The sequence below is a fragment of the Echiichthys vipera genome (genome assembly GCF_963691815.1).
Source record: "Echiichthys vipera genome assembly, chromosome: 16".
NCBI lineage: Eukaryota > Metazoa > Chordata > Actinopteri > Perciformes > Trachinidae > Echiichthys > Echiichthys vipera.
Window position 1 is genome coordinate 16,559,948 of NC_139841.1, and position 27,213 is coordinate 16,587,160.

Consider the following 27,213-nt stretch of genomic DNA (forward strand, 5'->3'; position numbering starts at 1 on the left):
CCTTATTATGGGTCAAGCTCCAAAAATGTTGCATCATACATTTCCCATAATACCACTCTGGTGTATTTAGAACATTCTAGCTTGGTAAACTTTTCAACCCAAAGTTAACTCAAATGACTTCACTTTTTCATTTTTCACAGACTTTACAAAGCTCCTCCAGATGTTTAATGCAAACAGAAACATCATTTAGAGATTATGGGGGAAGCAGCAGTTGTCTATAAAATAGCATGGTGTGTTCAGTCAGTTGTCCATCCACAGAGAATGACACTTTAGTTTCATGGCCCAGTAGCTGTTCGTTAGAGGCCAGGTGGACTGGACAGTAACTGCAAGTCTTTCAAGATACAGTTCTAGTAAAAATTACCCAGAATCAGGGCTATCAATAAATGAAGTTCTGCCGTGAAAGTACAGAAGAATGTGTAGTCCTGCTACAGTCCTTTAAAAGCCCCGGTGTCTCTGTCAGAGCCCAGCATGAGGAACATGTTGTTCCAGATTTGAGGAGCACAAGACATTCAGTTCTTGTACCCAAACATCCGCGGCACTCCTCCTTGCCCCCAAGTTATCCCCATACACACCCACTGAAACGTGCGTGTTTTGGTGCAGAAGTCCGGTGTCTGTAAACTAAAGCATATGTCAATCTTCCAGCCCCCAACACACACACACACACACACACACACACACACACACACACACACACACACACACACACACACACACACACACACACACACACACACACACACACAGACACACACACACACACACACACACACACACACACACACACACACACACACACACACACACACAAATAACTGTCCATAACTAACACAGTATCCTTACATCAAGAGGAACCATTCAGCTTGTCTGATCCCGTGGTGTTAAGGGGAACTTTTGTCCTAGAAGATCTCAGGGGATTGGCTCCAGTCCTGTCTGTCTTTGGCCTCCCAGTAGCCTCCTCTGTAGACATAGGTGCTTTCTCCCGTTGTATCATCTGCCCTCTTCTCAAACCACAGTGGCTGGTAGCCCTCGATGTCTTGCCCTAATGACACAGAATGATGTTTTTTCTTAAGCCGTGGTTTGAATGTATACTATTTTACATAACGTCTCAGCTTCTCCTCTCACTCCAATCATTGTATTTATAATAATTAGATCTCTGGCAGAGGGAAGCCGAATCCAAATTGCTGGACTGACCTCAAGAAGCTGCGATCTTACTTGTCAATTGCTGCCAGATATGTAATTTAGTTGCAGCTAAGCTTTTGACTGTATATGCTCCACAACAAGAAAAAAGTTTACAGTTTAAGGCTACAGTAATAAGAATGATGGAGGAACATCAGTAACCTACCGTGTATTCTTTTCTAAGGGTCACAATTTCAAAATCGATGGAACCAAGCTTTCAGTTTCAATTATCAAAATTAATAGAGGATTGGCAATTCAAATAAATAATTCGACCATGCGACTTTAGTGTGGTATCTTACCAAAATTAGAGCAGTCATAACACAAGTGAAAATTTAATCGAATCGTGTCTTTCGAGAATTATGACACCCCAATTCCTGTCAGACGCAAATTTTGTTTTTGTTTTGCCCACAGCCATAGACAGGTGATGATAAAGATCCCCTCCATTTCAATTTCACATTTAAAGAAAATTCACATCTACTCCTTCTCCCTTGTTGAAAAATACAGAATCTATATTTATGTAAATATTGTTCATTTCAAAACGAAAGCTATTTGAATCCAAGCTAATTGGGATGTCACAAATTTTTGCTCGTACATTCATGGGTTAAACTCTTAAAATCTTTCTTCACAATGAAGTAACAATAAGCAAAACAAAACAAAACAAAACAAGAATAAAGGACTTTATTCCTTCTTGTTCTTGTTGGTTTCCTTGCTCTTACCTTCCTCCAGAGCCTGATTGGCTTGTGCCTCCCTTCGTTTCCTTTCCAGCCTCTGACACTCCTCGAGACGCTGCTTCTGGGTGTTTGCTTCATCCCACACACCTGCCTCCATAAGCCGCTGGTCTGGCCGCAGACGACTGTCAGTGGGCGCGATACCCTCTTCTGGCTCATTGAGAGTCAGAGCCAAGGAGGAGAAAAAGTGCATGTTCTCTGCATTATCTCTGTAGAGTGAAAAATAGAAGAGACATAGGAAAGAGCAGATGACAAAGGGGAGTCACTTGAAATGCCACATTCAATCTTTCGCGTAATGTAGAAATGTGTTAAGATAAACATACGGGAGAGGATATTTTTTCCACAACAGTTTGGGCTGAAGAGTCTGATAAACTGTCTTTTGTTTGCCTTCCGAGCCGCCGCATCCTTGGCTGCTGTCCACTATTTTGGCACTCTCCATCTTGTCGTCCCAGGTTCCTGAGAGGATGTAATGTGCTGTGCACTCTCTGTCCTCTATCACGCCTGTAACCTAGAGACAGCAGAGAATACGACACACAGGAAAAGATCAGTTACATGCATGCTCTGACATGCTCTGATATGTTCACAGCTGGGTACTACGTGACTTAATTTTTTCATTCTAATTTGGTCCCTTGCTGATTTTGAGTGTTTGAATCTTGTATTAATTGTACATGTTACTACAGTATATCAAACTGAAGAAACGTTTAAGGCATAATATATTCTCTCAGGCTCCTGCTCCTCACCAGCTCATGAGTCTTTGACCTGTTTCTCGGTAGATGCTGATATTATGACACAAACATTTTTCAGAATCAGGAACAAGACATCTCGCATCTATGTGTATGTGACAATGGCAGGTTGTAAATGTTACTATATATATAATTATGATTAGACGATGCAGCATGTTTAAGTCTGAAAAAAGTGTTGTAGCCAACTCCTTTACGGTCAAATTTACGTTATCAATTGTGCATTATGGGCACATCATTTTAAGGGTATATGTTCCGTGTACTATGTTTTTTCATTTTCAATCAAAGCAATCAACAAAGACACTAGCTGTCTGTTTCTCATCTGAAACGACTCTGAACAGAATGGAAAGGTACAACCATTGAAATAGAATATTTCTTATATTTTTCAATAATATTTCTGTGGGTACAACTACGACTTACTTTACGTGGGACTTCTCTTGAGAAGTAGCTGTAGGGGGAGAATTTGAGACGGCAGGTGTCCTTGGTGGTGGTGTTTACAATGTCAATGTCCCCAGTCTGTCAACAGCAACAGAGAGGAAAACAGCAAGAAAAACAGATGTGACTAAAAAGTGTATGATGCAAATTACTTCCCTCAGTCACACACACACACACACACACACACACACACACACACACACACACACACACACACACACACACACACACACACACACACACACACACACACACACACACACACACACACACACACACACACACACACACACACACAAAGCAAATTTAATTTAATAACCATCTTTCTGAACACTAATTTCCTAATAACATTTTTTGTTGAGTGAACTGTTTTTAGAAGGTCTCTTTTTCTTCTTCTTCACTGGTCTAAAAATAAGCACGCACGCATAACAAGGTCAGAGACAAGTTGTGGTTTTGACAGTTACTAAAGTCGAGAGAGGCACACCTGATCAATCCAAAGTTTCCCCACAATAATGTTGTGCACAGTTGAAGTCACTTTGCTCCACACGTAATGGTTTCCGCTTGAGTGGAACTGCAGGTGAATGTTTCCTGCAGTGATGACAACAAGGAAGACACACAAAAAGAAGTTGATTAACATTACAGTTTTATATTTACTTAAATATGGTAAATTATTTGTGTTCTAACAAATATTTTGTGTATTTACAGGCCATATCTGGCTTTCTTGTGAGTGTTTTTTAGTTTTTTTAAGACGTAAGAAAAGAAAGAGAGATTTAAAAAAATAACTTCTTTGTGAATAAATAAACCAGGCAAAATAATAAACCAAATATTTTACCAATACAATACTTGTAGTTGTAAACACAGTATTATACTGTATACTGATTGTCAGCATGAACTGCATCAATTAGCTTGTTTCTTACCTAATGGCATGACAGAAATATATTTCCCACGGAACTTGCTATCAATAGTGATATGCTGCCACAGAGTCCATCCTCGCTGTGATATTACATGGTGGGCAGCAGCTGGTGGGTGATGACTGACCTGAGGGTGAAAGGTATCAGCTGGTGTTAGCAGAGGCCACATATAGACATCATACTCTATTTATGTTTTTGTCCTTCACTTTGGGCTTATCTTTAAATCTAAAAGTATTTGTGGGATTTAAACATACATCTAAGGGTATGTGTTTCTCTTCTTCTCACCTGCTCACAAATGGAGCGATAACCGTACTCCTCCAGTCTGTCCAGCTCGTAAGTCTCCCCCAGCAGAGGGTTGAATGGCTTGGCTGTACGATGGACTGTGGTGGAGTAGGAGGAGACAGAAAAGGCAGCCACCAGGCACATCTGCTCCAGAGAGGAGTCACAGCGAGCTGCCCGGTCCAGAAGCTCGCTGTACTCCAGATCCTCTGTCAGACGCTGCAGCATCGACAATGGCTCATTGAAGTTTACCTACAATCGCACACAGACAGAAAAGGTTTCTTGTAAGTCACTCAAATTCAAAAAATACACTACAGCCAATTTGTAATGCATGTTTTCCATTTACAGGCATGGGTATCTTGGATAGGTCTTTGCCAATACAGTTCTTCATGATGCTCCACAGGTTAAGGGAGTAATTTGGTTTGTCTGGAATACGACTGCGTCTTGTTCTTCGTAGCTGCATGTGGTTTGTGCCTGAGGTGTCCTGAAATAAGAAGAATGTTTAATTTAATTGATAATTGTTAATATATATGATCTAGGTGTGTATAGTAAAAACTAATCAGACAACTGAGCGTGCTTTGGACCTACATTCTCATTATGAGTCCAGTCGTTGGACACTCCGCCGCTCATCATACTCTGATTACTCCCTGAGCGCCTGAGAGAAAGCAAAATCATTTAAATACAGTTCAAGGTAACTGTGCTTGCGGCAGATCAAGAGCAAAGCACTGAGATTAGTCTGTACAGAAATGATGTCTCACTTGTGCTGTGTGTTGCTACTCGCAGTCACAGTTATGAATGCAGGAGAGTCCTCCATGGCATCGAAGAACTCTGCTTCGTCATGTTCATCACTCGCATCCCCCTCCTGAGAACGCTCCACGTCTACAGCACAAAAGACAAGGGGATGAGTCATCTAAGTGTCTTCAATCTATATTTTTGTGATGCACAATAGCTAAAATAAAACTTGAGACTCGATTTAACTTGATTATCATGCCTGAATTGTTTGCATGTGATACAACAGCAGTTTTTTGACATAGTTACATCTCAAAGAGTTGCTTTATGTTGCCATGGAAACAAAAATAGGGAATATCAGTGGCAACTTAAAGGTTCCTTATTGTAAAAAGTGATTTCTGTACAGTTGTAATGTCACAACTATACGATATATTAGTAGAAAGTGCCATTACAGTTATTCCCCTGCTGCAATGATGGTGCAAAGACACAGATAGGGTAAATGCAGACGACCTGGAAAAGCTGACCAATCAGAGCAGGCTGGGCTCTTTTGGGAGGGGTCTTAAAGAGACAGGAGCTAAAACGGAGCGTTTCAGACATACGGTGAATACAGGTATATTCAGACTGACAGTTTGAGAAAAAATGTGAGCATTAAAACTTGTAAACATGTAGCAGAAACCCAAAATACAAGTATGAACCTGAATTTGAGCATAATATGGGAGATTTAACATAAATGTCAGTTGAATATTTCCCTTTGTAGCTGTGATTTAGAGAAGTTGCCTCGATTACAGCTTAAGTTGCAACCATTGTAAAAGTATGTAGTGCCATAAAAAAAGCTGTGCTGACAAAGAGGAACCATGGTCCCAAGAAGACCCTCACCAACATGAATTTGAGGACATTTTTAAGATATTGGCTTCACATGCTAATATGCTATGGCTTTACATTGTGTGTTAAATTAGGACATATGACAATCTGAACAAAAAACAAACGTTATACTTGTCACAAACTTGTAGTTTAGGAAGGCTATTTTGTTTTAATTTCTGTTTTACATTTCTGTGATAGACATGCATCATTATTACTGGCCAGAAGAGGGCCTTATTCTTATTCCATGAGACTACATACTTTGCCTTTCACACTAAAGAGATTTGATTAGTCTCACCTGTATATGAGGTGGGATTCTCCCTCCAGGCTCGCTCTAAGCTGTTGTGCTGTTTGGCTAACTGTTCGATGGTCTCCACCAGATGGTGACGCTGCTCTCTCTCATACTGCAGGGTCTTTTGCCATCTCCGGCTTTGAGATTCTGCTACGTCCAGAAAGTCACGACAAGCCTGAGGTGTGAACACAACGCACGTCAAAAGATGCAGGCAGAGCCCTCAAGCTGCCTTCCCTCATTAGAAACAACTGATCAGTTTCTTATACTATCTCAGAGCTCGTAAACTTACATTGATCATAGCATTGGAGGTGATGCGGAAAAGGGTGGCTCGCTCATTAACAGCTTTCACTCTGTCTGTGCTGTCAGTGGACCCACGCAGTTCCTCAAGTTCACTAAGGGAGCGCTGGAGGGCGGCGCCGTGCTTTCCTATCAGCTCATTACAGGTGCTCAGGTCATCTAGCTTGCTGGCCAGAGTCTTGAGCACCCCTTGGGTTAGGGCTCGCTCCTCCTGAGGTACAGGCCCTTCATCTCCTGAGTCATCTTCACACAAAGACAAAGAAAGCAAGGAAGTGCACAAATGACATAGGTTGCCAAAGATGATAGGTAACATTAGTGGAAAAAAATGGGTTTTTCTGGTGGCAAAATAGTATACTGTAGTAAATAGTCTCATCAGACAGCGGAAAAGCTATTTTAATACTCTAAATTTAGACTTAATAACAGCTCACCCCCCCACCACCACACCACACACACACACACACATCCCTTCCTCTACAAGATCGGAAAGCTATGAATGAACACCGTTGCCCTGGAAACGTAGGCCTGTGCAATCGGGAGGAAAAGCTATTTTTAGAAGAAACGGGTGAAAAAAAGATGACGCACAACCCCTTTCCTCCTCCTTTTCTCTCTCTCTACCCCTTGTTGGCATGAGCTGAGCCGTCTGTCTCAGGGATTTTAGAAAGAGAGCGGGGAGACTGGACTATTTACTTAACATCATACTTGGTCTGCTATTTTGGTTGAACATAAATCACTATTATGAGTGATTTTTTAAATCAAAAATAACCTGTTTTGATATAGCTGCACACTGACATGAAATGGAAACTGTAGCTGTTATGTCCATTATTATAATTCAGTTTGACACATTTGATGCTAAAACTTGGGATTTTGACTAAACTTTACAATAAATTCTGTGGCTTTGACAAATATGTTTGTTAAAATGCACCTGCTAAAGAGTGGGTTGGTTGAAGAGGGTAATAAAGCAAACTGTGCTTGTTAAAAAGACTTGCTCTGCTGTCATTAGTACACATTTAGATCACAACTGGCTTCATGCTCTACGGGTCAACACAATCCATCCATAATCCGTCTTTGAAATGCAAATACCTGCCTCCGTCATATGCAATGGCACCTTTCTAGGTCAAAACATTTTCTTCTCTGCTTAAAGAAACAGATTGCGTGTGTAATCTGAAAAACTCCTGAACACGTTGACTAAATCTAGGCCAGTGTCTGCATTGCCTGTGAGCACACCAAAGCATAGAGACATACTACCACTGCTCTATTAGAGGGGCAAAGAAATAAAAAAACAATCAGGGCAAACTGGAATTACAAAGTCTCAGGAGGAGAAGATTAAAAATGAGAGGTTGAAAAAAAAGAGCTTCAGTTATATATAATGGTTTCACGACCTATATACAGCTGAGAGGGAGAGAAGGATCTCACTTGACTTATTGTGCTCAAGGTGTTAAAACACTTTATTCTAAATCTGCTATTTATTATATATATTTTTTTATTATTATTTTAGGGAAGTACACTTCTTCTCATAGCCACAACACATGCATGAAATAATAGCATACATGTAGGGGATAGAGGTCTGCTCTGTGTACTATCTAGTTATTTTTCACACATGCAGGACACTGGAGAGTCTGAGACAGATTGGTGATTCATCGTTGAATCATGACACCCCAACACACCCACAGATGATAGAGGGTGCACCAATATGGACACAGTTTGGGAAGAGAGAGTTAAAAATCATCAAGAAATAGGATTCTGTAATAGATATGAAGCACTCAAAGTTTGACTGTAATATGCTGGGAGCTTTCTACTGCAGCACACTGTTGTAAACAGTTATTATTTTATTTTATGTCACTTTCACCCTGGAGTAAATGGTTGTCGGAGAGGTTTGAATTTTTTATCACAACATCCCTATTTGAATGTATTAAATAAAATGGTCCTCATGTAGCGATTGTGTGATAGCTACTATGATAGAGGTGCCAGATAACCTTCGCAGCATCCACTTAATTACGGCGGTTCTAATCCACTCATAGCCAATTAATTTGCCTTGCTATTATTGCCCCTAAACCCGTAATCAAAGGCCCGTGCAATAATAATCTTTAATCACATTACACACACACACTTCACTAAAACACACAAGGATCTATGTGTGTGCCTACACGTGCTTAAAAACACGTTATGTTGTCTAAAATTTTATGAAGCAGACAGTATTATAAATAAAAAGTTTGTTCAAGAATAATACATTAGATTAGGATGTTTACTTTCATGGCCAGTTCTAACAATCAAGGCAAAACAGCAACAGCACTGTCAAACACAATTTCTGAACGGTGAGAACCATCAGAAAGAAACTAAGGCTGTGCACAGTCTTCTATAAATGCTCTGCTCCTTAACATCAGTAGGTTTTTGGCTGTAATCACTCCCAGTAGGGCTGAGACCATTGTTATATGATGGTAGATACAGCATGAACAACTCAAACATCAGTCATGCTCTCCATGCTAATGAGGCCAGACTAACAGAAGACATCGATTTACATCTTGCAGGCGTAAACCTTTTACTCAGCAGTAAAGGGGCGCTTAAAGGCACACGCCTCTTGGGAATGATTCCTCTAGCAGCTGTATTCATAGTAATAATCCCGACAAGATGTAGTATTCAAATTAATCATATACGGCATATTCAACTGAGACTGATTGTTAAATACGGTGTTGTTGTTCTGCAGTGACTTTGAAAATGACTCTGCCATTTTGTTAACTTTAAAGCAAATTTCCGGTGTGTATATTTGCACAAAATACAGCCCGACTTACTGAACTCTATAAACAAAGACAATGCAACAATTACAAACACACACACACGCATGTAAGAAAGCATGAAAGCACACAGCTTCTATGTTGATTCTTGTTCTGCTCTCGGTAAAATAATTAAAAGGTTACTTACAAGGTGACACTGAAAAAGGCTACACTCGTGTCTCCCTATTGTCCACAGAGTTTATGATGAAAAAATCTTTTCAATGAAAATCCTCACACCCTCTCTCCTTTCAGGAGGAGGAGTCTGAAGGAAGGTCATTTCATTCAGCTCGCACTGTCGTCATACTGAAGGAGACAGGGAGGGAGCAAGGAGACGGAGCGGGAGGGAGGCGGTAGCTGCATCAATGTGTGTACATTTTTGCGGAAGAGAGGGTGGGGGGGGGGGGGGGGGGTTGGGGATACACTGTCCATATTTGCTCCTGATCTTGTCTTTTAGACAAATAAAGCTAGACAGCTGCAAACTGAAAATGTCTCTCAGACTGATAAAATACAATCCTTATTATACTATATTCTATTGCATTATATTTTGTGATAGTGTCTTGAGGTAAAAAGTGAATATTGTAAGGAAAAGGTCATTTAAAATGACATAATTAAATGCAGATTTTGCATTAACACACATCAAATACTTGCTGACCGTCTCCATCAGCGAACATATAACAACACTGCCCTCTTGTGGCCCATTGTTTACATAACATTAAAGGACACAAATAAATCAAACAACATGCATTTAGGTAACTGGGACCTAGTTGCATAAACCTGCATTCAGGTTACAGCTAAAATTAGCTTGTCCACCATCGTTTTATGCCTTTGTACACATTTTGGACATTCTGCAAGTTTTTTTTAACAGATCTCCTCATCAAAAATGACACTGGTTAGTTTGCCTGCATGAAAGGGCTACCCATTTTAATAAGGTACATTATTTATTTGCATTAGAACAGTACTTTGTGTGAACATCGATCACATAGTTAAAATAATATGTTGAAATGTATGGGTCACACAGAATAGAAAATGTCCATCTCACCTGAGTGGTGCATCAGCGGAGTGGAATTGGCCTTAGCTTGCTGCAGGGCTGAGACCCACCGCTGACACTCTCCCTCAGAGGTGGCCTTCAGGTGGTAGCTCCGGCCTCCACTAGTTAACACCAAGTGGCAGGTGTCACCCACCTCGATGTGTGCTGTCGCCAGGGGAATGGTGCCCCGACAGGTGTGCCCCATCTCTGCCTGAGTCCTGAGGGAAAACAAACAACATTGGAAGAAAAATGTGGAGGAAATAGGGAAGCCCCGGTTTTGCTTGATTTCAAAGTGATTTACTGGTAAAATAGCATCGCAATAAGTCTGTCAAACACGATGAAGGCTTCTCTCTGCAGACAAGCTTTGGACAATTTGTAACCTACATTTCTCTAGAGGCTTTGGACAATATGTACTGTAGCTTAACACTTTGACCTTTAGTCTTACATATGCGCCATTGCATGAAGATTTAATATTTTTTTTTTTAGCATTCCCTTATGATTTGTATATGAAATGATTTGTATACAGGACGTTGTGCAAAAAATCCATTAATTATCTCGCATCATATTGTAATACAAGTGTTCTGCAACAAGAAAACTATACATCTGCACCACCTCATGGCTGTTTCCGGGCTTTAGAAAATCCAGCCTGATGGGAGACTTTGGCCAATCACAGGTCAGAGAGAGAGACAGAGAGAGAGAGAGAGAGACAGACAGAGAGAGAGAGAGAGAGAGAGAGAGATATTCCTCTCTCCTAACCACTTGCCCCCGAGTCCCTCAATTTTATATAATAAATTACACTTTACATTGTCATTGTAATACAGTTAACACTTCTTTGTCATTTGATTTTTAACTTATGCAAACAAAGCTTAAATTCAGCCTCCACCTAATATCTTGTATGAAATATGTTTAAATAATGAACGGCACTGTATGCAACATAGGTTAGCTGTTCAATTAATATACTGTATTATAAGAAGGGGTGACGCTCACCAGCAGGTAAGGCAGGCAACTCCTTGGGGCCCCGGGCCGGTTAGGGCCAAACTTTAAACTACAGCAATGACAATGCGGCAAGTTTGCAACATCAGTAGGAGACCTGACCTCCCCAGCCTTTTTTTCTTTTACTCCAGTTCCAAGTGACGTGCATGATTCAGTTAAACAAACCCTATAACGTAACTTTATCACCAGTCGGACGCCGTTCGCTGGTATGAGCCCTATCCGGACACATTTGGTCTGCCGCAGTTTCCGGTCCAAGGTGGTGCTATACTTAGTGATCGCCATCGAAATGCAAGTAGAATTTATTAACACACTTCTAAGAATCTACAAGTGAAATTTCATATTTGTACATGGACATTCACATGTCAAATTAGTGTAAGAAAGTAACCTTGATGAGAGAAAGCAGTAAGAACGTTTGGGCAATGCTCAGCCAGGTGGGGGTTTACATTAAAAATGGAGATTAAGAAGACTTTACGGTGTATTTTGGAGTTGTTAAAGCACGTTATGTTATTGTGAAAGACTGAATTATGGTCCTGGATGTTGTGACAGAATTGATGCTAATGTGCATTTCCTAGTGTTTAAGGCGAGGAGATTGGGGTGTCCGACTAGGGCCGAGAGTAGCACACGGCTAATTCACCGGTGTTAGCGTATTTTTGACCACTCTTGTAAACACAAAGCTAAATTAGGCTGTTAAATGATATATAGTTACAAAGTTGAGAAGTTAGACTTTAGTTTAACACCTTTAAATTAACTCAACACAATACGCCATCATTTATGTGTGTAGGTTAAACAGAAAGTTTGACAGAATTTAGACAAAAACTGTCCGACTGCTGACACAGTCCGTTAAAGGAAGAAAGCTGGTTCTAGGGGGCCCCTTTGAATTTTTGCCCCGGGCCAAAAATACTCTAGCATCGCCTCTGATTATTACTTACTCATAAATGGCATTTTTCATCTTATGGCTATGACTCAGGTGATTTTTGTTGTTGCTAAACCGGCATCATTCAAGACACTCCCTCTTTGGCCAGACAACGTTCAAAAGTTTCATTTCTCATTAAAAATAAATCGAATTAGCATCAAATCAACTCTAACTGAACAACTTACTTAAAAGAACCTTAAACATATCTAAAAATGATAAACTTTTTACGTTAACCGAATAAATATTAGCTATAAAATGTGGCAGCCTAGGTTACAGGACTAACGGTCGCTGTAACCGTTAGTTACCGTTACCTGTAGTAGGACAGCAGGCCGTTACTGAGGACGAACCAGCGCCGCTGGTAACCCTTCAGGTAGTTGGTCCATTTAAAGAGCCAGCCTTTGTAGGTGCCGGTATCCAAACACGGCAGGTGGAGCCCCGGGAGAGTCGGGGAGGGCAGACTCTTCACCAGCTCGTTCATTTGCTCCTCTTTGCCGGTTAACGCTACGCCAACGCGACGGGCGGATTGTCGGTGCAGTTCACTGTGGAGTTGTGCCTGTCAACAGCTGCACCGCACTGACTGTACCCTCCGGTAACGCTACTGTTAGCTTGCAGCTGTTTGGTTAAGCTATATGCCAGTGTGTGCCCTCCTTCCCCTTCCCCTGGAATAGTTGAAGAAGAAAAAATAAATACGTAGTTAGGCTAAATGTTTAGCTAGAATCCGATATGTAACAACCACATTATTGCATGCAACTCTATAAGGGTGGAGAGACTGCACTGCTGCGTGTAATAATAAAGCCTGTGGATGAGAGAGAGAGAGAGAGAGGAGCTCATGATGACGTCCTTATCACAGGGTTGTAGCATATGGGTGCAGGTCTGTGTGTGTGTGTGTGTGTGTGTGTGTGTGGTGTGTGTTTGTGTGTGTGTGTGTGCGTGTGCGTGTGTGTGTGTGTGCGTGTGTGTGTGCGTGTGTGTGTGTGTGTGAAAGAGAGACACATGGTTTTTGCTGCAGTTTTTCTACATCATTGCAGGAGTCTGTTGGAGGATGAACAGGCTACTCTCGAAACAAAGGGTCATACTCATTTCAACAGTAGGCCATACCTATATGGAGGACCAAACATGACTTAAGTCTAAATAAATAAATAATTAAATACAGAAATAAATACATTTATGCATGAATAAAAAAATAAATGCTTTACATTTTCCACCTACACTTATTTATTTATGTATATCTGTGTCCATATGTTAATGGCAGTAGGAGGTCCCATTTATTAATTAATTAATTAATTAATTCATTCATTCATTCATCTTCAACCGCATTATTTTATTTATTTACGCAAGTATCTATTCATTTATTTATTTATACATTTACTGATGCATTTATTTATGTATCCATACTTAAGTCATGTTTATTGCCCTACAAAGCAAAAGTGCAGTTACTACGAAAAAAATTAAGCAAAAAAAAAAAAAGGCTTTAAAGTTTATTTACGGCCCCAACAAATAGATAGTTGGCACATTGATGAGGGATTATGGTTCACTAGTTTGCCACTGAATCATTTTTTTTACAAATTACCCCTAACCTCCATTCTTTAGGCCCCAAAATTGTGCAGAAATCTTGTTATCAGTGATTTCGTAGTTACGGCACTTAGGCTTTGTAGGGCAGTTTAGTCCTTTATAATACCATGTTGTAAAATAAGTAAAAGTTAAGATTTGCATGTTAAGAGTCAGAATTGAAACACTTGCATCATATATAAAATACTCAAAAGACATGTTAATTATAATTCATATGTTGTAGTTTGTAGATTTAAGACACACATGTGTTACCAAAGTCAAGTTTGAGACTGAAATCAGAATCAAATGGCTTTAATTATGTTGCATCTTTGGCTCCCAGTTGCACTGTGAGATTAAAGCCACCAGGTGGCCCTTTCCAAAGATAATTTAGATATCATGCAGAAAAAATATGCTTTTATACCAGTTTTATGAGGCTTTAAGACCTTTCGAGGCATTGAATCAAGGCGTTATTGTGGATATTTTAATTTTTCCCAGAATTTGCTCAAAAATCTGCACTATTTGTTAAGTTTAAAGTTTGACACATGCATCTTCAGACTGTCTCTAAAAAGCTAAAACAATTGTGGAAACAGGAAATTATCACTAGCAGAATTACAGAATATCAGGCCTCAAAATGCCCATTGTTGTTAATGTAACAGCTCCGGATAAATCATCATCAACACCAAAATGACTGAGGATATATATATATTAATAAATAAAAAAAACATTGCACAGAACACAAATGCTTTACTTGCTTAAGTTTCTTGAAACCTTTATTCAACACATCAAAATTGTAAAATATTAGACTCTTGTACAGACAATAATTTAAATAAATACCGTGATTAATTATTATTAACAAACGCAACAAGCAGTATCAACAAAGAAAGGCCTAAGGCTTCTTGACTTTTTCAGGAGTATTTGACATTTTTCTATCGATTACAGGGGAGGCTTAATGAATGCATTAATAGGTAAATAAGCAAACAGCTGAATGTTATTTTCATTTGGCATCATCACAGTCATCAGTGAAAACGTTTCATTGTACAATCATTTCTGCAAAGTGCTTTGTGACAGTATGCCTCACCAAAGTGTCGTAATTGTTTTTATTCTTTCTTTAGATTTTGGTGGATAAAGGTTTTTCTCTTATCACGTGGAGGAGCAGTTTTAAAAGACCCAAAAGTATCCCCATATCATCATCCGAAAAAAAATCTCTATGGCACTACATCAGGATGCTTGATATGGTCTCCCACAGATGCTGCTGTGACTTTACATTGCACTGTAAACTGTTTATTTTAAATACCATGTTGTAAATCATACAAAACCAGTTTACACAGCACAGTGCAAATGAAATATTTAAACCCACCCATCTGGTTTGGCAAGTTGAGCAATGTCTCACCTACGAAATGAAATCATTAGCGGAAGAAGAATTTCGAACCTCTGTATATTCAAAGATTTGCTGGGTACAGTAGTAAGGCAGTCGATAACATTGTTAAAAATCGTCATGGTGAAAAACGCTGCTACAAGAGTGAGTTTCCAGTCCATTCACTGGAAGGTTTGTCGCCGTCATCACAGTGTGAATTGTTCCAACCTCCAGCATCCTTCACAATTATAAAGTCTGCTTCCACTCATATGCATTACTTCAGAGTCCGTTTTCTTTTTTTTAAAGCAAGCCGTCTTGTTCGAAAACGGAGGGCAGGAGGGAGAAGTGGAAGGGCACAAACTTGACACCGGTCCCGTGGTAGAATTTGTTCTGGAACTCCACCCTGAGAGTGAGCAGTTATGGAGATTTTGAATAAATGATGAGGAAGGTCGATGCAAACAAGAAACTGACTTTTAAAGAAGCATGCACGGCCGGACCTAAGACATGATTTAAGCTTTAACCTTGTATTATAATTGGAGCTGAAATGATAAGTGAATAGATGCTGTGTTGATTTGATAATAAATCAATTGTTTGAACATAATCCTCTGCTCACTGACTGTCAAAGGTGAATATATGCTTTTTCTTCTTTTAGTCTGCTCTGCTAGAAAATTGAACGTGTCTTTGTTTTGGCCTGTTAGTTTCACTCATTCATTGATAAACCAAATGGTTTATCAATGAATTAAAAAAAATAATCTGCTAATTAAAGTTTCAATTTCAATGTCTAGTCTCCCATCACAGCATTCATATTATATGATTGAATATTCAGATCAGCTGGGACAATGAGACTCACCAGTGAAGTCGGAGAGCATGGAGGAACGCCGATAAGCCTTCCATGACTAGTAGGATGGAGACGGTGAGCGTGGCAAAGAGGCCGAACACAGGGACTAAAAACACCACCCCCACTCTGGTGGTGATCCTCAGGCCCAGGCGCATCACCATGCCCCACAGCACCTCCGACAGCTCTGAAATCAATACAAACAAAGCCCATTAAGATGCACAATTATCAAAGGAACACAAAAAAGAATTAATATCTAAGGTAAAGAAATGCAAGGTAGTAGCAGTACTTCACTCGACTGCACTTACGGGCGTGAGCCAAGCTGAGGGCCCAGAGACGCAGATATGATGCAGTGTTGGAAATACAGCCCAGGCAGAACTCTATGGTGTGAATGGCCTGGTACAGGAGCACATCCGCAAAGTCAAACTGCAAAACAGTTCAAATAATATATAACATGTTACACTTAGTTCATACACATAAAAATTAAGTCCACATCAATATGGCTCTGCTGTTTGAATACAGCAGATATTTCTGTCTTCTGAAATTTACAAAAAGACAATGCTGGTGTGTACACGATAATAAATTAGCTCCACAAATCTTTTCAGAGCCTACTGTCTCGCTTACCTTTCATTTGTTTATTTATTTATTAGTGTGACACATTAATAAACACTTCTGTATATCCTCAGCTGCAGTTCTTTGAGCAAGAAAAAAGGACTCTGTCTAAAACGCTCTGTTTTAGCGCCTGTCTCTTTAAGCCCTCCTCCCAAAAAAGCACAGTCTGCTCTGATTGGTCAGTGTTGCCGGGTCTTCTGCATCTGCGCCATTGCAGCCAGGGAATGACTGGAACGGCACTGGAACTGCACTTTCTGCCTATATTTAGTGTAGTTGTGACATCACAACCGTATGATGGCTTGTTTAAAGGCACAGTTTCTGAATACGGGCTGAGTGCATTCCTCTGTGGATTGAGCATTTTGATACTTTCACAGAATGTATATAACACCTCCCCCTACTTTAGAATCAAAAGAGAAAAGGTATCTCACTTTTTAAAATATGGGACCTTTAACTTTTAAATGCAGGGTATTGGTGGATCTCTGACCTCTTTGGGAAGAGCTTCTCTGCTTGGCATTTCATCAAGTCCCTCCTCTTCATCATCTTCATAGGACGGTGCTGTAGAATTGTCATCCTCGCTTACACGCCTCACCCTCTCATAACCCTAAGGTGAGAGAACGGAGTTGATTTTTTTTTTTTTCACAAATGACCAAAACGGCTTATGTTGAGCATATTAATATATTTCAAATATGTTTGATCAGACATACTCTGCGTCTGCGCAGGCCTTTGCCTCCACGGTACATCCAATACAAGTAAAGAGGTTTTCCTAACAGCATCACAGGAACTGACAGCATAGCTATCACCACTAAGAAAATTTGCAGCCCCGTCTGTGGAAACCGAGACAACGAAAATGCATTAATAAGGATCAAAATACATCCAGAGCTGATATTGTTTTCAGATCGTCAACAGATACCTGTCCTGGGTACAGAGGAGTGAGATCCTTTCCCTGCATGACGAACATGTTAATGAAGTGGATGAGGATGCTGGGAGCCTGGCTTGAGTCTCGTACACCAAACGCCAACCACTTGTAGAGAATCATGAAGACCAGGTAGCCAAAGAGACACAGCAGGAAGAGCAGCTCAGGAAGAAATAGCAGATAGACATTAAATTTCTGTCGGAAGTGCCTGAAGGGAGAGAACAAAGTATGGGAATAAAGAGAGTGGTGAGTGAGTGGTTTTAATAAATGGAGCCCTAAATGCTTTAAACAATACCTATATATATATATATATATATATATATATATATATATATATATATATAGGTGCAGTGCACCATGGCACCAGTGCACCATGCCAATACCACGTGGTAAAGCATGTTTACTGGTGCATTATTGTTTTTATATAACACTTTTATTAATTACATTTATAATTAGCTTCTGTGATAATAAAGCTGGTGCTGCTTTTATTTTATTTAAGTTTCTTCAAAGAGCAATGTAAATATGACATAGGACACTTGCCTGTTATTTACGGCTACACAAATGCCAACATGTCAAGACAGCCTGCTGTGCATGTGAACATTTAATTGGAAATAATCTAATGTGTACCAATTGAAAAAAAATGAAAATACAGACATTTCATACAGAATCTTGATATAATAAGTACTTAAACAAAAGTGATGTAGGGTTACTGCCATGGATTTATATCTCAAGCCACTCACAAGTGATTGAAGACACTCAGCACCACGCCGAAGCTCATATGGATGACCCCGATTACAACCGACATCTTCATTTTGTAGGAGTTGAGGAAGGACAGCCGGTTCACTGCCATGTTCCATATCTGATGGAATATTAAAAAAGTATGTCAGTGTAAAATGATTAAAAAATGAGTACTGACTGTATCGTCTGAGGGCATTCACTCACAGGATCGATGCCAAATGGGTACGGTCCGCTGAAAACACCGCTGACGTTAGGGTCTAACGTGAGTAGAGCATTTGTTTGGAGGGTTTTATTTCTGCAATGTAAAAAAATATATGCGTCAATGAGGGAAAAAAAAACCACAACCATACAACATGAACTGAAAGACATTTTGAGTTTGTGTATTTTATTGCTAACTCACGTCCACTGCTGATTTGTGAACATAGCCTTAACGCTCCAGCCAGAGCCAAATATATTGAGAGACTTGGAGAAACAGTCGTTGTAAATCAGCCCGGTGTAGATAGAGAAAAGCCCCATCATCAGGATGATATAGCGTCCGTTGAAGAATGTCGTCCATATCTGAGATCAGCAGAGACGCAGCTATCAGCTATAACTCATTTACATTCAACAGACTCTGCATTATGGATGACAGGAACAACTCATTCCTACCTCATTACTGGATCGTTTCTTCTTCTGATTTTTTTCCGTCAGCACCATCCACAAGGCAAAGAGAGTCATTACAATCCCGTGCCCGAGGTCGCCGAACATCACGGCAAACAGGAAGGGGAATGTGATGATGGTGTAGGGAGCTGCCAATGAGAGAGACATCTTCAGTGATACTTACCCTGAACCTCTCTATAGCAAATAAAAAAAGACACTTTAAAGTTTATTCTTTACGAGACACAGTGTGAGTTCTTACCTGGGCTTACCTCGCGGTAGTCCCCCACCCCATACGCCTCCACAATGCTCTGAAAGCCAGATGTGAACTTGTTGGTTCTTAACAGGGTGGGTGGAGTGTCGGTACTCGGGATGCGGTTCACAAAGGACGGTACAGTGGCATCACCTTTTCTCTGTTAAATAAAAGGATGATTCTGGGATCAGTACTTTTATTGACATTATATGATTATATTATTATATTAGCATAATATTCACAGATAAAGACACGCTGACCATGTTTACATGCACACAAATTTTCCAATATTATTCCAAATATGACAATATCCTAAAGGTGATACAGGGCGTGTAAACAGCATATTTCCTTAGATATTCCAAATAAGGCCTTTTTCTGAATATATCATTTTCCAACTGAGACATGTGGGCTATGCCAATATAATTCAGGTCTTAGAAGCATTCTTCTTCGGTCCTTTGCCCGTTTACAGTTTAAGTCAGCTCTGTGCGTTGCTATGGTTGTTAGTATACGGACCAACTAGCCAACAGGTTGCAAGGCCGGGGTAAAGATGTTTACCCAAAAGAAAAGCCCATATTTCTGGTTTGGTAGCAGACACAGAAACTCACCAACTTTTAAATATCATAAGAGACTTGGATATCATCAGGTTTTTGGAGACGCTCAAACATTGCGACACTGACCTTTTCAAAGGAAGGAATGTAAGAGGGAGGCTGTGTTAGCTTGATCATAAATCCTACTTTGCACGGCTTTGTGTAAACAGGAATCTTAGTGGAATATTCATGTTCATTAGTCATGTAAACAGCTTAGTAGGAATATTGTCTTTTTCCTGGGTCATTTTTTTTTTAAGTTCCATTTTCAAGCTTTTCCAGCACCTTACAGCTGTGGTACATTATATATTTTCTATGAATGCATGCATATTGAAAACCATTATTTCACTTTTTTATCATGTTAAAAGAGATGATATTATACTATAAACAACTAAAATAGTTCGCATCTGACCAGTCCCAGCCTGGTCAGATGCGTACATGAACTGATGAAGCCTCTTGGATGAGAGGTGAAACGTCCAGTCCAGTTGTTTTTTTTTTTGACTGAAATTGCTTTGAGGATAACGATGACCTGGACGAATGAGAACATTCACAGGCCAACTAAAATAGTGTTTTTTAATAACAGAAGGATAAGAAATAAATTAAATTCCTATTCTGTAGCTATTTGTTGTGAAACCTGTCTAAAATATCTCGATTACCACAGAGAAAAACTAAAACATCATCAAGTATAGTAATGGAATACAATATGAGATGACAGAACCTGTAACTTAAAAATATTTATTTTTATTAACTAAAACACTTAAAAAGTCCCAATAAAAATAACGTGATAATGTTATAACGTGAACAGCAGGGTACCTCTCTAGTGTCGGTTTAAAGAGCAACACTAGCGGATATTATTTCAAGCATTTTCGAGTACTCTATCCAAAATTCAGGCACTTTTTAAACCTTGAAAAACATTAAACATTAAAATTCAAGGAATCAGGATTTCAAGAGGCTGTACGAACCCTGTTTTTTAGAATAAGAAAAAAATGGATATTTTGTGCATGTAAACGTAGTCTCCCTGTGGTTCTCTGACCAGAATGTTTTCCTCTGGTACACACTGTACAGCAAGAGAAGAACATGCAAACAAATGCAAACTACATCAAATGATACAACCAATAAGGCAAAGAAAACCCATGATGACAGATGGAGAGGTTCAGCAGAGGGAGTCATCCAAAAAGCCTGCTGCCAATTTTAATGGGAAAGAATTAAATGCATCTTAGTAAGAGTGCTTAACAGCTGATAAGCAACAGAGGCCAAAAAATGATTCTTATAACGAGATTGAGAGAGAGAGAAAAGGATCATTCTCTTACCCCTACATCTAATTAACTATTAAAGCTATGAAATTAGTCAAATACTGATCACAAACAGAATATTGGCTTCCACAAAAAAATCTAACTTGATCGGCTTTGTGTTTCTTTGGTGCGTCACTAGAAAATAATCAGCCCGAGTGCTTCTTTTTACTCACCGAGCCCTCTTCCAGCGCCCCCCGCAGGTTTGCCAGGTCACTGACAGGACACCACACCTCAGCGATCAGACATTTGTTGGTGACGTCGAAGCTGCAGAGGTTCAAGATATGGTAGATCGCCTTCATCTTTTTCACCTGCACGACCCAGGAGTAGGCTGACTCAGAGGCCTTCTGCAGAACCTGCCTCAGGTAGTCATCGGTCCGGTGCAGCACCTGGAGGAACACAACAGTTACTGCGAGCTCCCTGACAATGTGTGTATGTGTTAAATGTTCCCTGTCGGTCTTCATCAGTCCTACGTTGTTAAGGTCTTGGATGCGTGTCCTTAAGCTGTCCAACACATCTGCCCGCTCCTCATCATTCTCAGGGTGCGGGTAAAGATGGCAGTGGTAACTGAGGACAGCAGAGACAGGAGTGTTTATAACGGAGGGGAATACAGCGGGTATTGAAAGATTGAAGTCGCGTGATGATGGCCTTCTTACCAATCGCAGATTTTTTGTACTTTCTGTCCGATCTGGTCTCCCCAGAAAGAGATAAGGAACACGACACTTTTGTTGATCTCACCCTGAAAGAAAACAGGTAAGGCAAGAAGTCATAAAGTGATGAAAAATGAAGTCTACATGTGTCCCCACTACAATACTTTTCTTCTTTCCGGCACACAAGTAGGATGTACCACCTAGTAAAAGACTACAGCATCATTTTAATTGAAACGTCAGCTAAATCCTGGTCATGGGGTTTTAATTAAAAAAACCTGAAAATGTGGTTATTTCAATTATTTCTCTATAAATTAAAATATAAATTACAATACAAGTGTTTAAAAAGTGATTTGTCTTTTACAATACGTCGGCTGAATACAGACAGCAGCTGCAGAGAGCACATTAACCAGGGAACAGACACATTTTTCATTTTAGCCGATACGGATTTAGCGGTAATTAAATGCAGCTGTATTAATCTGCCCTGGTGACGTCTGTCGTATTAACCAGCAACACCCGGCTAAAAATATCTATCTATATGTATATGTTTTTCATTTCTCTTTGGTAGTGCGAATGAGTAGATTCGTTTCAGAGTTTCACAAATCCTAAACGGAACCGGCTATTCAAACATATCCCAGGTATTGCTGTGGTTTGATCAGATTGACGTAAGCAACTTAAGCCAACAACCCCATGACCATTATCCCACAAAATAAACACAAATGTTTCTAAACTCTGACTGTAAATATGTGACATCATTGTGAAAAAGGGCCAGGACAGCACACAAACGCAGACATTTCTCATGAGAAATAGCCAAAAGTGTTGTCACTTTGGCAGACAAAAAGTATTCTTGGTTTCTACTAGAACATGTTTACATGCTGTAATGATCAAAACCAAATTCTTTTCACATACTGTCTGTCTGAATACACCTGTATAACGCTCTGTTTTAGCGCCTGTCTCTTTAATCCCCCTCCCAAAAAAGCCCAGTCTGCTCTGATTGGTCAGCGTTTCTGGGTCTTCCGCATCTGCGCTCTCTGTGTCCATGGACCGTCATTGCTGTGACTGTAGCACAGGGGTGTCCAATCCCGCTGTAGCAGCACTTTCTACCTATATATGGTATTCCACCCTACAAAGCCAAAGTGCAGTAACTACAAAATAATTTAAACCAAAAAAAATGGCTTTAAAGCTTGTTTACTGTCCCAACAAATGAATAGATGGCACATAAATGATAGATTATAGTTTACTGGATTTCCATGGTATAATTTCTATCCAAATCAATTCTAACCTCCTTACTTTCAGGCCAAGAACTTTGCAGAAATCATGTTATTAGTGATTTCATACTTAGGCTTTTAGAGCAGTGTAGTTGTGACATCACAACCGTACAGAAGTCCTGACGGCTCGTTTAAAGGCACAGTTTCTGAATATGGGCTGTGTGAATTTCTCTGTGGATTGAGTGGTTCGATAACTTCACAGTATCTATAAAGCAACTCAACCTGCTTCATAATGAAAAAGACATGAAAATCTATTTTTTTTCTCAATATGGGACCTTTAAAGAACACATAAAAAACAATCATTCCTGTTAGAATTTTGACAAGCGTGACATTCGTTACAATATAGCTCTCGTTTCCATCAAGTACACAATTTAACTCACAGTGTCGAGATCAGTGAGGCTCTCATCCACTTCTGCATAGCTGAGGATGGTGTAACCCTTACACACTCTCCACAACATGCGCTCAAAGGCCTCCACCTTCACCCGCTGGATGAGCCCTGACACAAACCTATACAGCCAGGAGAGATCAGAGTAGTTTTAAGGTTCATTTCTTATTGATAGTACATGTTATAATGTCCTGCTGTGTTGATGTAAATGGCACATATTGCAGCTCACCCCAGCTTGGCTCCGAGTCTTTGCATACCGGTGCATCCCGTCACCGAGTCAGTCTCCATAGTGGGGAACTCTTCATACTGGGGACCAAGAGCCTCATGCTAATTATAAAAGGGAACATGTTTCATTCATGACAGCTTACATTAACTGCTTATATGGTCTTATTATTCTCACAAACGCCTGTCTCACATAGACACACCATTGCTTCTCTTTGCTTTTTAACACGGCAGCCTGGATGAGTCAGGTGCTGCTTGTAACGGCTGCGGTGTGACCGCGTCTTTAATTAAAGTCGGCTCCAGTTCCACCTCTGTCGCCCCGGGAAACATAACATGTCAGTTACAAGAAAACAAGATGCTGCTGCCAAAGTGAAGGGAGCATCTTGTCTGACAAACAATGGAACAAAAGCGGTGTATGACAGAGAGTTGGAAGCACACTTACTCTGGAGCGGCTGTGTATGAAGGTCCGTGTGATCTTCAGCATGTGTGTGTACTCGGTGAGCTCCAGGAGGTTCCTCTGCAGCTTCTCTTTGTTTCGGGCCACCTCGCTGAGCTCCATCTCCAGCCTCTGAAGCTGCTCCTGTACATCAACACACATCGAACGCCAGGTATAGGTTTGCATTCAGCAGCAAGAGGACTTGTTCAGCTAATCTCCAGTAGCCAAGAAGCAACAGTGGATATGCATGACAGCACGATGCATGAAATATCATCACATGAAGCTACTTAAAGAACTCATATTATGCTCAATTTTAGGTTCAGATTTGTATTTTGGGTTTCTACTTGAGCATGTTAACATACAATAATAAATGGCTTTAAAGTTTGTTTACTGACCCAATAAATTGATAGTTGGCACATCAATGCTAGATGATGATATACTTGTTTGCTATGGAAAATGTTTTTTATCCAAATCCATCCTAACATCCATACTTGCAGGCCCAAAACTGCATAGAACTCATGTCATTGGTGAGTTCATGCTTTGTAGGCAGTATAGTTGTGACATCACAACCACAGAGAAGTCCTGACGGCTCTTTTAAAGACACAGTTTCGGCTGTGTGTATTTCTCTGTGGATTGAGTGTTTTAATACTTTCACTGTATTTATATAGCACCTTGTCCTCCTTTATAATCACAAACACACATTGAAATCTCATGTTTTACAATATGGGACCTTTAAAGCAAGCTGGAGGTTAACCGACGTGGAGGAGGCAACGACAGGCTTGCTATCAAATGATCTTGTATACAGAAATATGAATATCCAGGTTTCTCTATGTTACAAATATATGAAAAGTGTACAAAATGGGAACTTTTACAGTAAAATGTGACTTGAAAATGAGACTTACCATGATTTCAAGGACTTGTCTGGGGGGAGGAGCAAGCAGACTCTCATCCTCCTCTGGAACAGCTATGTTAGCCTTTTGAATCTCCCTCAGAAGGTATCCTGTCCACACAAAAAAAATGCTGATGGTTTGTTTCAGTGTAATTATTACTGGAGCGTGAGAGTAAGCAGTCTAAATCTTCATCTCAGAGGGGCACAATCAGCCATGATGAGTTGCTCCCTGTCTCTGATGATATATCATTCCAGGTGTATGCACAAGGCTACGTGTACACCAACCAGCCCAGGTGCTCTCTTACCCAGAATCCTCTCCATCTCCTCACATCTCTTGATTTCGCTGACAAAGCGCCGCTGGAATGAGCTGACACTCGGGTTGAGCTGAAACCAGAGGAGCAGCATGGGTCAGGGGAGCTGCAGGTTACTGCATCAGGGAGTGCATGTGCAGTGACAAACGTGGCATCTTTACACTGTGTTTGACTGGCTGTGATATTGTTAATTATTGTTTATTATGGGTCACATATTGCAATAATCCCCAAGAGAAGTGCAGGGTGGAGAAATTTGACTTTAAAACCTTTCAATTATTAAAAAATAAAAGAGATTTCCTTTTTTTTTTTACATAAAGTCAGTATTTATGCAGCTTTACAGATAGATAGATAGATAGATAGATAGATAGCTATATAGATAGATAGATAGATAGATAGATAGATAGATAGATAGATAGATAGATAGATAGATATATAGATAGATAGATAGATAGATAGATAGATAGATAGATAGATGGATAAACATTTTTACAAAAGATAATTTTTGGGTCTATTTATAGGGGGAAGTTCCCCTATTCATCCATAACCCTCAAACATGTAGGCTGTACCCAGAGAGGAGAAGTGCGGTAGAGTAATTTTATTCTATCAAAAATAAAGATACAGGCCCAATAAAACAACAGAAGGAAAAGAGTTTGTCCATCATCTGTGGGCTACTTACATCTCGAAACTCGACCAGCCCCAGCTCCCCGAGCTCACTAATGCAGTCATATTCAGCGCCGGACTGCAGAAACAATTGCGCCAAGCACATCTCCTCACTCCGAAACACCATCTTTATCTGCCAGACAGATCTCCTCACCGCCTTTTAATCTGTCTGTAGCCTACTGAAGCTGCACAACGAGCCGGTCACTACAAGCGAAAATCAGTCATCACAAAATTCAACGAGTCGGTGCGTGGCTTTAAAACCCTTAACCAATTAACATACCCCTCGAGGATTAATTATTGTCTATTCATAATAAAGACGATTTTCCAGAAGGGGGTTTTTCTCATCCTAAGTCCTGGTGTCGCACCGATTCGTCACCGTCTGCGGTCTATTAAATAAACATCATGAAAACAAAGACAGAAACCTGACGAATGCACCTTTTGCATCGAGCGAAGCCGGAGAAAGGCGTCATCATCCTGTGTGCTCTTTACCTCAAACACCTGTCATTACGGCGCAATAAAAAAACAACAACACGGCGACGGCGCGACGCTGGCGGCACAGAAACGCGCAACAGGCAAACTAAAAGAGAAATCACAAACCGGCCATGAAGACAAATGCAGCACACGTTTTTATAATTTAAAAAAAAAGCGACAGTCAGAAATAGGCTACGGCCTTTATTCCCCGCTACGTCGACCGGCAATTGACACAGATTGCGTCTCCGGGTTGCCAGATACTGTCGCATCATCTGGAATAATCGCTTTTTCTTTCTTTCTATCGGAAGGGAAATGTGTCAAACAGGTTTTAAATTGGCACTTAAAGGTTATATAGGAGCAAACGGTCTATGTAGTTTGACTGACATTCATTTATACTGTATCGACAATTTAACAGCTCGGGGCTGTTTTACGCCCTGTTATATCAACAGAAGTTATTTGTTGAGCCCAAGCCTAAATGTGCTTAATATAATGAAGCTCATTTAGATGTCTGGAGCTAACATGAAAAGCTTCATTTTTTTAAAAGTGGAAATATTGACTTTTCCTAGATTAATTCATAACAATTTTTTTTGCAGTTAGCCTAAAACAATAATACCATCCATTGTTAATAATAGAAAAAATGAGCCGTAGCACGTAGTTAAGGTGTAAACATTTCCTTTGTCTTGTTTTAGGAGATCACGCTCGTAAATACATTTTCTAAAAAGGGGGTTCGGCTCACAAACCTGGCAACCAACGCATCCTCTAATTCTGTTCCGTCACTGAAAGCGGGCCGACCATCTGCTCTTCTTTGTCTGTGGAAATCCTTTATTTAGGGTGTTTCAGGGTGATATGCTAATGTGACGGCTCTTTAGAACAAACATTTCATACATTTATATATAATCTTTAATAATAAGAGTATGTTTTAAAAAATCTTCAAAGCACAAGTATAGGCATGTTTGTGAGGAGACCACATGCCAGAATAAATGACGGTAGTAGGCCCCCATGACTCGACACAAATG

At 40.1% G+C, this 27,213-nt stretch overlaps 2 protein-coding genes across 2 annotated transcripts; both read right to left on the reverse strand.

Moving 5' to 3' along the window:
* Nucleotides 1-896: 896 nt before the first annotated feature.
* On the reverse strand, nucleotides 897-12,624 carry osbp2a (oxysterol binding protein 2a; the record flags this gene model as incomplete). The annotated part of the gene is made up of 14 exons (XM_083929700.1): nucleotides 897-1,039; nucleotides 1,893-2,113; nucleotides 2,228-2,412; nucleotides 3,065-3,160; nucleotides 3,564-3,667; nucleotides 3,997-4,117; nucleotides 4,276-4,521; nucleotides 4,616-4,753; nucleotides 4,858-4,924; nucleotides 5,028-5,148; nucleotides 6,155-6,323; nucleotides 6,438-6,688; nucleotides 10,253-10,458; nucleotides 12,458-12,624. The coding sequence occupies 14 exons, from the start codon at nucleotides 12,622-12,624 to the stop codon at nucleotides 897-899; spliced, it is 2,235 nt and encodes a 744-aa protein (XP_083785826.1).
* A 2,708-nt stretch (nucleotides 12,625-15,332) lies between these two features.
* On the reverse strand, nucleotides 15,333-25,853 carry atp6v0a2a (ATPase H+ transporting V0 subunit a2a; the record flags this gene model as incomplete). Its single annotated transcript, XM_083929612.1, has 20 exons — nucleotides 15,333-15,451; nucleotides 15,899-16,070; nucleotides 16,192-16,309; nucleotides 16,980-17,096; nucleotides 17,200-17,319; nucleotides 17,406-17,616; nucleotides 18,149-18,267; nucleotides 18,351-18,441; nucleotides 18,547-18,704; nucleotides 18,795-18,934; nucleotides 19,045-19,195; nucleotides 21,085-21,297; nucleotides 21,382-21,475; nucleotides 21,565-21,647; nucleotides 23,204-23,330; nucleotides 23,438-23,535; nucleotides 23,873-24,010; nucleotides 24,769-24,866; nucleotides 25,061-25,139; nucleotides 25,743-25,853. The coding sequence occupies 20 exons, from the start codon at nucleotides 25,851-25,853 to the stop codon at nucleotides 15,349-15,351; spliced, it is 2,541 nt and encodes an 846-aa protein (XP_083785738.1). The 3' UTR covers nucleotides 15,333-15,348.
* Between the last annotated feature and the right edge of the window lie 1,360 nt (nucleotides 25,854-27,213).